Source organism: Octopus bimaculoides, chromosome 20 (genome assembly GCF_001194135.2).
Source record: "Octopus bimaculoides isolate UCB-OBI-ISO-001 chromosome 20, ASM119413v2, whole genome shotgun sequence".
In the NCBI taxonomy this organism is placed as follows: Eukaryota; Metazoa; Mollusca; class Cephalopoda; order Octopoda; family Octopodidae; genus Octopus; species Octopus bimaculoides.
In genome coordinates this window covers 36,761,404-36,775,703 of record NC_069000.1, presented here as the reverse complement: position 1 = coordinate 36,775,703, position 14,300 = coordinate 36,761,404, and the positions used below count along the sequence as shown (strand labels likewise).

The 14,300-nt window shown below is 38.0% G+C and overlaps 1 protein-coding gene across 1 annotated transcript in view; it reads right to left on the bottom strand.

Moving 5' to 3' along the window:
- Positions 1 to 14,174, bottom strand: part of LOC106873871 (mRNA cap guanine-N7 methyltransferase) — a 36,232-nt gene extending 22,058 nt beyond the window's left edge. Inside the window, exons 1-2 of the mRNA XM_014921388.2 lie at positions 14,019 to 14,174; positions 2,492 to 2,745 (exon numbers count right to left, since the gene is read on the bottom strand). Coding sequence (XP_014776874.1) covers positions 2,492 to 2,745; positions 14,019 to 14,028 — 264 coding nt within the window. The 5' untranslated portion in view covers positions 14,029 to 14,174. The remainder of the gene's footprint in view (positions 1 to 2,491; positions 2,746 to 14,018) is intronic.
- Positions 14,175 to 14,300: the final 126 nt, after the last annotated feature.

Genomic DNA, 14,300 nt, shown 5'->3' with positions numbered 1-14,300 from the left:
ATATATATATATATATATATATATATACATATATATGACGGGCTCCTTTCAGTTTCCGTCTACCAAATTCATTCACAAGGCTTTGGTCGGCCTGAGGCTATAGTAGAAGACACTTGCCCAAGATGCCACGCAGTGGGACTGAACCCGGAACCATGTGGTTGGTAAGCAAGCTACTTACCACACAGCCACTCCTGCGCCTATATATATATATCATCATCATTTAACATCCGCTTTTCGATGCTGACATGGGTTGGACGGTTTGGCATCAGCTGGCTAGGCAGAAGACTGCACCAGATTTCAGTGTCTGTTTGGACATGGTTTTCATGACTGGATGTCCTTTCTAATACCAAATGTATGTGTATGTGTCTGTCCTCCAACATCACTTGACAACTGGAGGTAGTGTGTTTATGTCACCCATAACTTATCAGTTCAGTATAAAAGATGGACAGAATAAGCACCAAGTTTACAAGAAAAATAAGTACTACGGTTGACACATTCAACTAAAAATTCTTTAAGGCAGTTCCCCAGCATGGCTACAGTCTAATGACTGAAACCACTAAAAGACAAAAGCACCACAAGCCTAATAAGTGGGGAGGGAAGCTGTGGAAAAGGTAGACCCAGGAAGATATGGGACGAAGTTATTGAAGGCCAATCTCAAAGGGTTGAACATTACGAAGGAGATCATAGAGGACCAAGATATGTGGTACATGGCTGTACGCAAGAGACCCACAGAACAGAACTGAGATCCTAAAACAAGAGGGCCACATATAAAGCCTTGGTGTGGGTGCTGGTGCAATGTAAAAAGTACTTAGTACACTGTGGAGAGGTTGGTGTTAGGAAGGCCATCCCTTCCCCCATAGACACCAAGCCAAAAAAGACTATGGAACCTGGTGCGGACCCTCACCTTGCCAGTTCCTGCCAAGCCCTCCAACCCATGCCAGCATGGAAAATAACAGTGTTGATGATAATGAATGACAATGATATCTTACAATGGCAGGGGTTGTATGGTTTGAGAGGGTCCAATGGCTGTATGGATTACGCTGTGCCCTGATGTATGCTTTGGCAAGGTTTCTGTGGCCGGATACCCTAACAAACAACAGCCACTTCACAGAATGGGTTAGGTGCTTTTATCAAGCCACCAGCATTATTGAGCTTGCCATGCAGCTCACATGATTACAAACCCCAAGAGAGGGGCCGGAGCAGTCTTACGCAATGGGGTGAGGTGCTAGAGTAAGATGGGGGAGGGAACAGGTTCTTTGTAGAAGAGCTACATCAGTGGTTCTCAATTGCAATTGGTTGGGAGGGATGAATCACTATTTTTCTGATAGATCTCAGGTTGGAGAAAGAACTACATAACCTTGGTCAACCCAAGGCTATGGTAGGACACACTTGCCCAAGGTGTTACACACTGGGACTGAACCAGGAACAATGTTGGGAAGCAAGCTTCTTACCATACAGCTACGCTTGTGCTTAATATATAAGATCACTGGCTGTGTGTCGCTTATTTATTTATATATTGCGAAATGAGATGAACGACTGCCATTTCTAGCAGACAGGTGTACCAGTACTGAGAAAGGGCGAGACCCTGAAACCAGCTGGTCTACTGGTCTTGTCGCCACTAGATGGGAGCTGTTCACTCCCTTGTTTGCAATATATTGGATACAGATATTGTGTTGTTAACCAGCTGGTGAAGGTGTCCTCCTGGGGTTAAAACATTCTATGCAGAACAACCACATGACGTGATAACAACCGTTACTTTCCAGTAGAGTTACTACTTACATCTCTTATAGAGATTTTAGAACTAGCAACTTTGCTTGTTTTATAGATTTAAGTGTGTGTGCATGAGTGGCAACACCATACTGTCCTACTTCGTTTTATCTTTAACCCCTCTCAGTCATTGGACTGTACATGTACTGGGGCACTGTTTTTGGTTTTAGTTGAACACTAAATCTGGGTGCTTACATTTTTAAGCTTAGTACTTAGTCTATCAGCCTCTTTCACTGAACCACTAAGTTACAGAGACGTAAACAAACCAACTTCAATTAAGTGATGATGTGGGTGACAAACACAGGGATAAACACACATACGACAGGCTCCCACAAAGTTTGTATCTACCAAATTCACCATTTGTTCAATGATATAAATTTCCTGTTTTAAATTGAGCTAAACTGAATCCTTCCATCAACATTTGATGTTAACTTGTTCTTAATACTTGCTTAATGACAAAATTATTTTTAATAAATTCATTATTTTCAAAATTAATTGAAACAAAAGCAGTGTATTCCAGTGGAAATATAGTGACAAAAGGGTTAATAAAATAACTGACAAAGTATTGCGATTAATACATTCCACTAAAGCCCTCAAATGCAGTGCTGGGGCCACTGCCTCAGTTAAAAGGAACAAAACTAGTAAAATGCATGTCAGTGAATATGGAACGCTTTAGAAATGTGAAGAGAGGAACCACCATGCTTAGTCCTAAAAACAGACTTACCTTTTCTTTACTGAGGTCATTTGCTGCAGATTTCTCTTGGCTGTCTACTGAATCAGCATTAGCCGTCTCAGCATCAGCTTCGGTGTTTTCTGCAGAACCTGCTTGCCCTGCCTCTTGACATGCCTGCTCAGCACCAGAACCTTCTTGCTCGGTAGCGGAAACCTCCTGTCCCACCTCTTTACATCCTTCCTCGGCCAAACCGCCCGTTCCATCATTTTCAGGATCGTCTTTGAAAGATTGTTCGCAGGTATTTTCTGCAATATAAAATGATATATATATATATACATAAATTGCTTTAACAATATATTTCTCCATTGCCAGTATAAGCTGAATTTATCTGTAACACATCTGTTTATGTATCAACATTTCTCAAACCTAATTTAAATAGTTCTTCCTAAATTCTTATGCCTCAACTTAATACTCAGGCTATTTAATGCACATCACATATAGAGAAATGAGGGAAATTTCTCAGCACAAAATTGGTTATACTTCTACACTACACTAAATATTTTAAGAATTTTTTTTTATACGGCTAATATTTAATCATAAAATAGCGAGATCGTTGCCAGTGCCGCTGGACTGGCTACTGTGCAGGTGGCACATAAAATACACCATTTCGAACGTGACCATTGCCAGTACTCCCTGACTGGCCTTCATGCCGGTGGCACGTAAAAGAAACCACTACATTCTTGGGGTGGTTGGCGTTAGGAAGGGCATCCACCTGTAGAAACTCTGCCAAATCAGATTGGAGCCTGGTGTAGCCACCTGGTTCACCAGCCCTCAGTCAAATCGTCCAACCCATGCTAGCATGGAAAGCGGGCGTTAAACGATGATGATGATGAAAAATGTAATATAATTTTTTAACAGTGAATGGCTTGGAGTAAAACAGTAAAATGAAAGAGGTCCAGAGGTAAAAAAAAGGGTCGAGAAACTTTGATGTAGAATGAATAACTCAGAGGAAGTGTTATTACAGGGTTGGTAGGCTGGGTAATAAGCGATGGCAATACCTAGTTTGGTATATAGTAAATGTGAACAATGTGAAAGCGTTTTTACCATATACTACATCAGGATGGACTCAAAAGTGATGTAGTCACTTAGAGTTCCGAGCAGATGTGGCAGTGCAATTGAGGACAGGCTATTCTTTATAAAAAAAAAAAAGAGTACAAAAAAAAATGCATGGCTGTGTTGGGAAGAAGTCTGCTTCCCAACCACATAGTTCCAGGTTCACTCCCATAGTATGGTACCTTGGGCAAGTGTCTACTGCTATAGCTGCTGGCCAAGCAAAGCCTTATGTATGGATTTGGCAGAGGGAAACTGAAAGCCAGTCATATATATATATATATATATATATATATATATATATATACACACACACACACACATACATATATATCAGTGTATGTATCTGTGCTTATCCCCCCCCCATCTCTTGACAACCAGTGCTGGTGTGTTTACATCCACATAACTTAGCAGTTTGACAAAAGAGACCAACAGAATAAGTATGAGGCCTTTAAAAAAGAAAAACAAACAAAGAAATACTGGTGTCAATACAGTTGATTAAAAATTCAAGACAGTACTCCAGCAAAGCCACAGTCTAAGTAGAAACAAGTAAAATAAGACTGTTGGGAGAAAAGCAAAAGTCTGTCAGGTGGGCTATCCCTCTGAATTCAACTTATCTCCATAAAACAGAAAATCATTGATAGTCACAAAAAATTGTGCCATACATGCCAACAGCAGAAACAGAAAGCTTCTAGTGGAGAGTCAATGACTTTCCAGTATGCATCATGCAAGGTTGCATTATGTAGAGTGGACACTTTATAAGTTTCTCTTAGAATATTCTTTATTTTTTACTTGTTTCAGGGGCTGGACTGTGCCCATGCTGGAGCACCAGCTTCAAAGAATTAATCAGACAAATTTCCCCCCAGTACTTATTCCAGCAATCTCAATTTGGCAAAATGCTAATTATGGGAACATAAAAAAAATCAACACTGGTTGTCAAGCAGTGAAACAGAGAAACACAAAGCCACACACACACAGGTATATATATGATAGGCACCTTTCAGTTTCTGTCTCTATTAAATCCACTCACTGGTGCCACATAAGAAGTACTCCTCTCAGTGCCACATTCAAGCACTCATGCAGTGCCGTGTTAAAAGCACCCAGCACACAGTGAAGTAGTTGGTGTGAGGAAGGGCATCCAGCCATAGAAACCAAGCCAAATCAGACTGGAACCTGGTGCAGCTCTCCGGCTTGCCAACTCTGGTCCAACTGTCCAACCCATGCCAGCATGGAAAGCAAACATTAAAGGATGACAATGATGATGAAGGTTTTGGTCAGTCCAGAGCTATAGTAAAAGACACTTGTCAAAGGTGCCATGCAGTGGTTGACAAGCAAAGTTCAGTAAATATTTCATAAAGGACCCATTTCTGCCTCGGTGTGAAATTATCTTTTTCTACAGGGTTTTTTCAAGCATATTCAACAAATCTGACCTCCAATCTTGCTGCAGACCACTTTTTTTTCCAGAAAAGAAAGTAGGGAGGGGTAGTGAGGACCTTGGAGTTTCCTACTGATGGAGTTTTGTTTTGCAGGTTATTTCGCATGCTTTCAACGAATGTGACATCGAAATTACGTGTAAATGGCTCCTCTCCCCAGAAAAGGAAAAATTTGGCTGCTATTTTTAGCATGCCCTGCTACCACGTAACAGTTATTTGCAATAAAGGACCCGATGATATTTTACTCTGCAAACATCAAGACAAGGAAGATGTGAGATTTGTCGAAAGCATGGAAAATAACCTGGAAAAGGAAAAGAAATCCGCAAACGGGTTCTTAATGAAATATTTACCAAAACTTCTTACGTCTTACCACAAAGCCATGACCTATTGTATAATTTGACTTTTATAAAAACTAGTTTTACAAATTTCCCTCATTTCAATCTATTTCTTTACTTGTAATTTTAATTTACCAGTAAGGAGAATGACAAATTCAGACTTTGTGCATTATTGCATGTGGCTCTGTGTGTGTTTTTGTAAGTGTGTGAATTAATTTTAGTTTTATGTATGTAGTTTTCTTTACACAATTTTACCTTCATGGTACACCTGCTTTATATGCATCGTAATTCAACACTGGATAATTTAATAAATGTGCACAATTCTAAAGAAAACTATAAAATGAAATAAATTCATACACATGTGCATAACAATTCATATACATACAGTGGAGGTGCAATGGCCCAGTGGTTAGGGCAGCGGACTCGCGGTCATAGAATCGCGGTTTCGATTCCCAGACCGGGCGTCGTGAGTGTTTATTGAGCGAAAACACCTAAAGCTCCACGAGGCTCCGGCAAGGGATGGTGGCGAACCCTGCTGTACTCTTTCACCACAACTTTCTCTCACCCTTACTTCCTGTTTCTGTTGTGCCTGTAATTCAAAGGGTCAGCCTTGTCACACTCTGTGTCACGCTGAATATCCCGAGAACTACGTTAAGGGTACACGTGTCTGTGGAGTGCTCAGCCACTTGCACGTTAATTTCACGAGCAGGCTGTTCCGTTGATCTGATCAACTGGAACCCTCAACGTCGTAAGCGACGGAGTGCCAACAACAACATACATACAATGAGAATATTTTGTTGTATACCCAGTTTGTATATTAACTCCAAAATAAGAACAAAACATTTCTAATGTTGGTTTGCATGAGAGAATGGCCACAAATGAACAGCTAGGCTTTAAAGGCAACAACTGAAGCTTGCAAAAAGAGACGATTTGAAAAAGTAGGGTAGAATGAACTGATGAGATCAAATCTCAGGATACTGTGCCTCACACTTCATATGTATTCAACCCTACCAGCATGGAAATGTGGACAGTCAAACTAAGAGGGTTATTATTAGACAATGTAAATGGAGTGCATATATCTTATCAGTCATTCAAGTGTTTTTTTTTTTGTTTTTTTAACTAGAATAGATAAAAGCTGGAAATTAAATTGGCTTCATTTCTCAAAACAAATTAGATATCTTTTTCACCTTTTTTTTTTACTTGTTTAAGTCATTAGACTTTGGCCATGATGGAGTACTGCCTTGAAGGGTTTAGTCAAACAAATTGATTCCAGTACTTAAGTTTTTGTTTTGTTTCTTTTTTCAAGCCTGATACTTATTCTATCAGTCTCTTTTGCTGAACTGCTAAGTCAAGGGTATGTAAGCAAGACAACACTGGTGGTCAAGCAGTGAAGTGAGGCACAAACAAAAGACATGCACACACAATAGGCTTCTTTCTCTTTCCGTCTGCCAAATCCACTCAGACACTTGCCCAAGGTGCCATGCAGTGAGACTGAACCTAGAAACATGTGGCTGAGGAATAAATTCTAACCACACTGCCATCTTAGTCATTATTAAGCTGGAAATTGGTACATAAATTAACATAAAATTTTAATTTAGATTACTTTGAACAGGAAGTTTGTATCATAGAAGCTGAGGCAGCATTGGGCAGGTTGATATCCAAAGGGTTTTAACCTACTAATATCCTTGAAGTTACTACCTCTCCCGAATTCTGTATATTTGACCTGGTATTTAATTAATGATTTCACAGGTATTTCTAAATCCACATTAACACTGTTCAACAAGGTCAACAGTTTTATCTAGTGGGGCAAAGTAACAAAGTCAGTAGATAAAAAGTTCCACAAGCCTATGTCACAGTCTATGTCATGCTAATAAACATGACAGCCTATGATGTATTTTGTGAGCCACATTTGTCTTAAGGACCCAATAGAGATGATTAACCCTTCAGCATTCAGATCACTGTTAAATTTAATGCTTGTTTATCCGCAATGTTTTGAATTAACCATGCATTAGGCACAGGAGTGGCTGTGTGGTAAGAAGCTTGCTTCCCAATCACATGGTTCCGGATTCAGTCCCACTGTGTGTCACCTTGGGCAAGTGTCTTCTATAGCCTCAAGCCAACCAAAGCCTTGAGTGGATTTGGAAGACAGAAACTGAAAGAAGCCTGTCATGTATTATATATACATATGTGTGTGTATCTGTCAGTGTTTGTCTCTCCATTCCCGCTTGACAACTGGTGCTGGTGTGTTTACATCCCCATAACTTAGCAGTACAGCAAAAGGACCCGATAGAATAAGTACTAAGCTTTAAGTCCTGGGGTCAAGGCAGTGCTCCAGCATGGCCAGTCAAATGACTGAAACAAGTAAAAGAATAAAAGAATTATCTCATAGCTTCAAGGTTTCGGTGATGTGATTTTATATTTAGAACAACATTGTAGGGTAGGTGCGAAGGCAGGATCTGGCTGGTTTAAACAGAAAACAGCTAGAATATTTGGACTAGACATGGATAGTTTAAATGCTGATGGATCAAAGAGCAACAAATTACCTTATCTGAGAATGTCTTTACCTAGTTTGGTACATATTTGCAGTTAACTGAAGCCAGCAAGAAAATGCATTTTGTCTGGAAACAAAATTCCTACTGAGATTCATATGACCCTTTGCCTGTCCAATACATTTTCGTAAGTTTGTCCTAAATGTCCACACTTGTTTTCAAGCTTTTAGTTTGTATATGAAGAATGTTGTCAGGCAAGCCAAAGCTAGTAGATTCCTGTATCTTCTATCAATTCACTACAAACATAGTAACAATCTAATTCAGTTTGAGTTAGCTTATCTGACAGGCAACAGGCATGGCTGCAGGCTAAGATGCTTGCCTCCCGATCACGATTTTGGGTCTAATCCCACTGTGGCACCTTAGGCACGTCTTTTGCTATAGCCTCCGGCAGACCAAAGCCTTGTGAGCAGAAACTGAAGCAACTAGGTACCCTGTCTGAGAATATCTTTACCTAGTTTGTTCTATATGTCTAGACTTGTTTCCAGGTTTTTAGTTAGACTTTATTTCATATATTCTGAGTAATATAAAGCTTTCCTTTCGTAAGTCCCAAGTTAGTCTGGTGGTTGAGAAAAATTGGGAATGTGTATCACATATGATGCATGGGTGAAGGGCAATATGCCCTGTGTGCCACATAAGATACTTAGGACTGGAAAACGGTTATTGAAATACAAATGCAGTGTTTTATAAACACATCAACATTACTAACTGCTAAATGAAGAATGTTGTCAGATAGGCAAGCTGAAGCTAGTAGATTCCTATATCTTCTATTGATTCACTACAAACAATGGCAACAGAATTCAGTTTGAGTCAGTTTATCTGACAAGCAACAGGCATAGCTGTAGGCTAAGATGCTTGCCTCCTGATCACATGATTTTGGGTTCAATCCCATTGTGGTACCTTGGGAAAGTGTCTTCTGCTAAAGCCTCCAACCAAAGCCTTATGAGCAGAAAATGAAAGAATCCCCACTGTAAACATCTGTGCATGTGTGTGTGTGTTATTGTTACCTTGTCTTCACATGATGTAACAGTTGTATGCAAGTGTCATCGTCATGCAACTAGCATCCTTTGTTTTCAGTCTTCCAAGACACACCTGGTCATGGGGAAATATGACTTCACTTTGAACCAGGTGTGGGTTGACAACAAGATGGGCATTCATTCAGCCGTAGGAAATCTGCCAACAAAAATTCTGTCTGACCCATACAAGCATGAAAAAGCGGATGTTTAAAACAAGGACAACAGTCACCACACTGAATAACATCCAGCTTAAAAATCAATTAGTCAAACACCATACAAATATCTAAATTCGTGGAAGCTATTTTACCAATATCCATTTGGGAAATGGACATATAAACAGGGGGAAGAAAATATTGATTTCAAATTTTGGCACAAGGCCAGCAAGCTCAAGAGAGGGAGTAAGTTGAATACACCAACCCCCAGTATTCAACTGATACTTATTTCATCAACCCCAAAAGGATGGAAGGCAAAGTTAACCTCAACGGAATTTGAACTGTGGATGTAATTGACAGATGAAATGCTGCGTTGCATTTTGTCCAACTGAGTAACGATTCTGCCAGTTCACAACCTTGCAGAAGGAATAAACTATTGAAATTTTAACTAACATATCCAAAACAATAACACACCTCAAAAGGATTTTGGAAACCATGATATTCATAAATAAGATCCGACTTTATAACCTTTTGCACTGTTAAGCTTCTTAACACAAGCTTTTATAAGTTTCTACGAAATAATTACTTTAAAAAAAATCATTTCCAGATGTTGCACATAAAGATCAATAAGCCAACGGTACAGGGAACAGACCGAAAGATAATACCTCTGTCTTTGAAATGTGTAGCAAGCTTTGCTTCTGTGGAAAAGATCAAATTATGAAGTGAAGGGATTCACATCTATTAAAAAAATAAAAATCTCAAAACTATTTGAAAAGAAATAGCATAGGCAAAATAAATACATGCATGTATGTGTATATATGCCTGTATATATGTATATATATACAGGTGCAGGAATGGATGTGAGGTTAAGAGGTTTGCTTCCCAACCACATGATCTTGGGTTCAGTACCATTGCATGGCACCTTGGGTTGACCAATACCCTGTGAATAAATTTGGTAGATTGGAAACTGAAAGAAGCCCATCTTGTGTATACATGTGCATGGTTTGACTGGAACTGGTAAGCTGGAGAGCTGCATCAGGTTCCAGTTTGATTTGACATGGTCTCTATGGCTGGATGCCCTTCCTAATACCAACCACTCCAAGAGTATAATAGATGCTTTTTACATGCCACCGGCACAGGTGCCTAACCCTAACCGACATCAGCCACGACTATGCTTTCACTTGGCTTGACGAGTCTTCTCAACACGGCATATGGCCAAAGGTCTTGGTTACTTATCAACTCTGTGAGGCCTGACGTTCGAAGGTTGCATTTTATGCAACCACCAGCACGGTTACCTGTTACGTGACACTGGTATCGGCCACAACTATGGTTTCACTTGGCTTGACAGGTCTGTTCAAGCACAGCATATCACTAAAGATCTCAATCACTACTGCCTCTGTGAGGCCCAAAATTCAAAGACCATGCTTCACCACCTTGTCCCAGTGTTATGTATATGTATGTATTGTCACATATTTGGGTCAGATGTGGCAGGTTCAAATGTTGCAGGATTTAACTGATCCACTACAATGACAAGTAAAAGTTGCTCTAGATGCAAACTCTCATTTTCTTTTCTTTTCTTAAGAGTGGAAAAAGGAACAAAAAATTGCACTAATATTTGGAGGCTGTGATTTCTTAGTTTGAGAATCACTAGACTAGAGCAATTTGAAAGCGTTTGTAACAGGAATTGCTTTTAACTTGGTAGTGAACTGGGAAAGTCATTAGAGCATAGATATTTTTTGTTTGGACTCTCAGCATTATAAGTTCAAGCCTTGCCAAGATCAACTTTGCCTTTTATTCATTGGGGGGAGGGGGATAAAAAAAAATTCCAATCCAAGACAGTGGATTGATGGAATCTTAATAAAGTTAAACTGGATTCTTTCAGTATTTGTTCTCTTTGAAGATCCAGCTTTGGCCTACTTGGGTAGTAAAGACTTAACCTGTCGTCTGAGTCAATACCACCACCTGACAACTTGAGTACCTTTCAGCAGAGTCCACTCTGTTGCAAGCATCCAGCAGCCAGGTTTCCCAGTTTGATAATCATTTCCCACCTCCCTTCCAAGTAGTCTTAGAGGTCCCTGTAAAGCAGTGGTACCCAACCATTTTTTTGCCTATGGACCCCTTTGATTCCTATTTACTCTCCTGGACCTTCATAGATAGATATTCAATGTATATAAAAAGAAAATCCTGCTCTATTTTCCTAATCAAATATTATTAAGAATTGTATAAGAAAAAAAAAATTAATATATTTTGAGTATTGTTGAAGTATAAGCATACATTTTAACAACCAAATCTTATAAGGACCTCCAAGGGCCATATGGACCCCAGTTGAGAACCACTGCTATAAAGGCAGTGTCCTTCCCTCCTGACTAAAAAAAAAACTAGATGCAAGATCAAGCTTTTCAATGAAATGAATGTGGTCGATTGAATCGATCACATGCTTATTACTGATGTTCGTTTATTGATTCTGAAGGAAAGCGAAAGGCAAAATTAACCAGAAAGGATCACTTTCGATGGGAAAATTTATTTTATTAAAGCAAAGATAATTATAAAACTTTTAGTAGGGATAACAAGATCCTCTGACCTATCGTATCCTGTTGGACAATCCAACCATACTAACATGGAAAAAGGACGTGACGATGATGATGGATCCGTCGGTAAAAATGCAAGCTGGAAATGCTTACATCTTAAATGCATACAGATTTATCACATAACTAACATGTAGGAGGTTCGTTATGTTTCAATGTTGTGAACAAGTTGCCACATGAATGAATGCACATGAAGGGTTTAAGTTGTCAGTACCTCTATTCTTTTAAAAAATATCGTAAATAATACGATATTATTAAAAAACCCACCGAAGTATTCAAATAAACATCTGGAAGGAGGTACAGTCTATCTAATATGTATTTATATTTCACCAACTATAGTACCGTAATAAGGGTCATACAACTTGTACTTCATGCATATACTAGCAAATAAATAACGGTGGAGATGGAGTATATGTAATCTTCAGATTACATATAGTCCATCTCTACCCATATGTATGTCTGCGTGTAGATAGATAGATAGATAGATAGATAGATAGATAGATATGCTTAGATAGATAGATAGATAGATATGCTTAGATAGATGGATAGATAGATAGATGAAGTACACAATGCTTCACGATGCGTATGTTTTAAATACGAAACAAATACTTATTACTGCACGTGTAACTATGTCAAAAACTTTTCTTTTTTTCACACGTGTATAATATATATACATGGCTTATTTACTTACCCTCTGCATTAAATTTAAACTAAGGTTAACGACCTTCTTTACAGAAAGATTTCAACAACAAAACCAGATGTTCAAATAGAGAAATACTCATTATTTTTTTTAATTTTAAATAGATTTATTTATGCATGTTCTTTTGAGATTATTTTTGCGTAGCTTTTATTTCATTTCTCGAGTGTAAATAAAATATAGAACACAAAATTAATACATATATATATTAATTTCAGAAATTTCTTTTATAAAAGCAATTTATAGCTATTTCACACTAGTGATTTTCAAATATGAAACGACCGACCGACCATACCTTTGCATGTATATGTATGCTAGAATACACAGTTGTGCTTGCTTGAATGCGATTAAGTTGAATTTATTAAGTCTGATATGGGCCAACTTGCAAGCAATACTAGGACAAGCTAGAGATACTAAGAAGTCTCCAATAAACGCGCGCGCGAATACTACACGCTCGCTCACACACACACACATCTATCCCTCTCTCTTTATACAAATATATATAGAGAGAGGAGATAAGTGAGGGAGGGGGCTAAGCGAATGGAATAATAAAGGAGAAACCAAAGAAAATGAGGAAAGATAAATACTATCTAGATTATTGATTATAATGTGAATATTCATAAGATTGTGTAATACGCTTTTCCTCTGTTATGTATAGAATGTGAGTGTGTGTGAGTGTATGTATGGGCGCGTTTTAAATACACGTGTTGTATATTCAATAGGGGAATAAAATTGACATAACAGTTGTTGCATATTACGTACATACACACGCAAGTATATATATATATATATATATATATATATATAGTGACATTGTATAACAGTTGTCAGAGAAACATAGCATGTATATTTACACAACGGTCAGAACCAACGGCAGCCTGTTCCCGTCAAGATGTAATTTTTTTTTATCGATCTTAAAATGTATGTGTATGTATGTATGCATGTATGGATGTGATAGTTTTTCTTGTTTTTTGTTTTTATAATTTGCACTTTCTACTGGTTAAAGATAAAGAAATGGTGTCATGACACAAAAAAAAGAAACCGGTTTAAAAAAAAAAAACTGGCTATATTTATGTGTGTGTGTGTGTGTACATGTGTATGCATAATATGCCAGCATCATGATTGACTACTTTATTTAGTTACCAGAGAGAAAACGTGTAGCTGGTTTGAAAGTAGGACGACTGGTGAGGTTATCGATTTAAATTAATTAAATTTAAAAAAACAGTTCATTAAACTCATATTCAAATTACAAACTGAGAGAAAATAAAAATAAGTTTCATTTCTTAGCATCTTTAAGATGGCTGTTAGGGAAACGGAAAGTAATAATTTGAAAGCCTAATACTCTAAACATTAAATTTTGATCATAATTAAATATGATATTGATCTTTAAATAGTTAATCATTGTTTACTGATATCATCGGTATGAGATAAAAAGATTTTCAAACATTCAACATCTGAAAAACATTTCATTTCCAAGAAAAAAAGAAATGTGATTAGCTTAAAATAATAACTCGTAGTATTTAACACACATTTATTTCATAAACTATTTAAGCGCCACAACCACATTAAGCGAATTAGCGCAATTTCAGATATCCTGGGAATGAACTCAATAAGTTTAGAATGCATGCGAAAGGAAATTGCTGTGGTTACCAACTGAAAATAAGGAAATAATTTAATAAGTTTATCGCCAAAGTTAAAACTTACCTGACTCCATGCTTTGTATTGAGCGCTAGGATAATGAGCCGTAAATGGGTTCCAAACTGTCGTGATAGCCCCGCGCTACCGGTTGTAATCCTTAACTTACCAAACGCTACCGTAAACATTCACATGTCGTTCCTATCAAAGGCAATGTTTCTTGCCTTTTGTCTTTTTCTCAGAAGCAACCGTCTTCTTTGATCATTCAATGCTGCAAAAAAAAAACATATTTATTGCGATGGATGTTAATCTTAATTAGACGCTGGAATTTGTTTTGTTTTAATTATATAT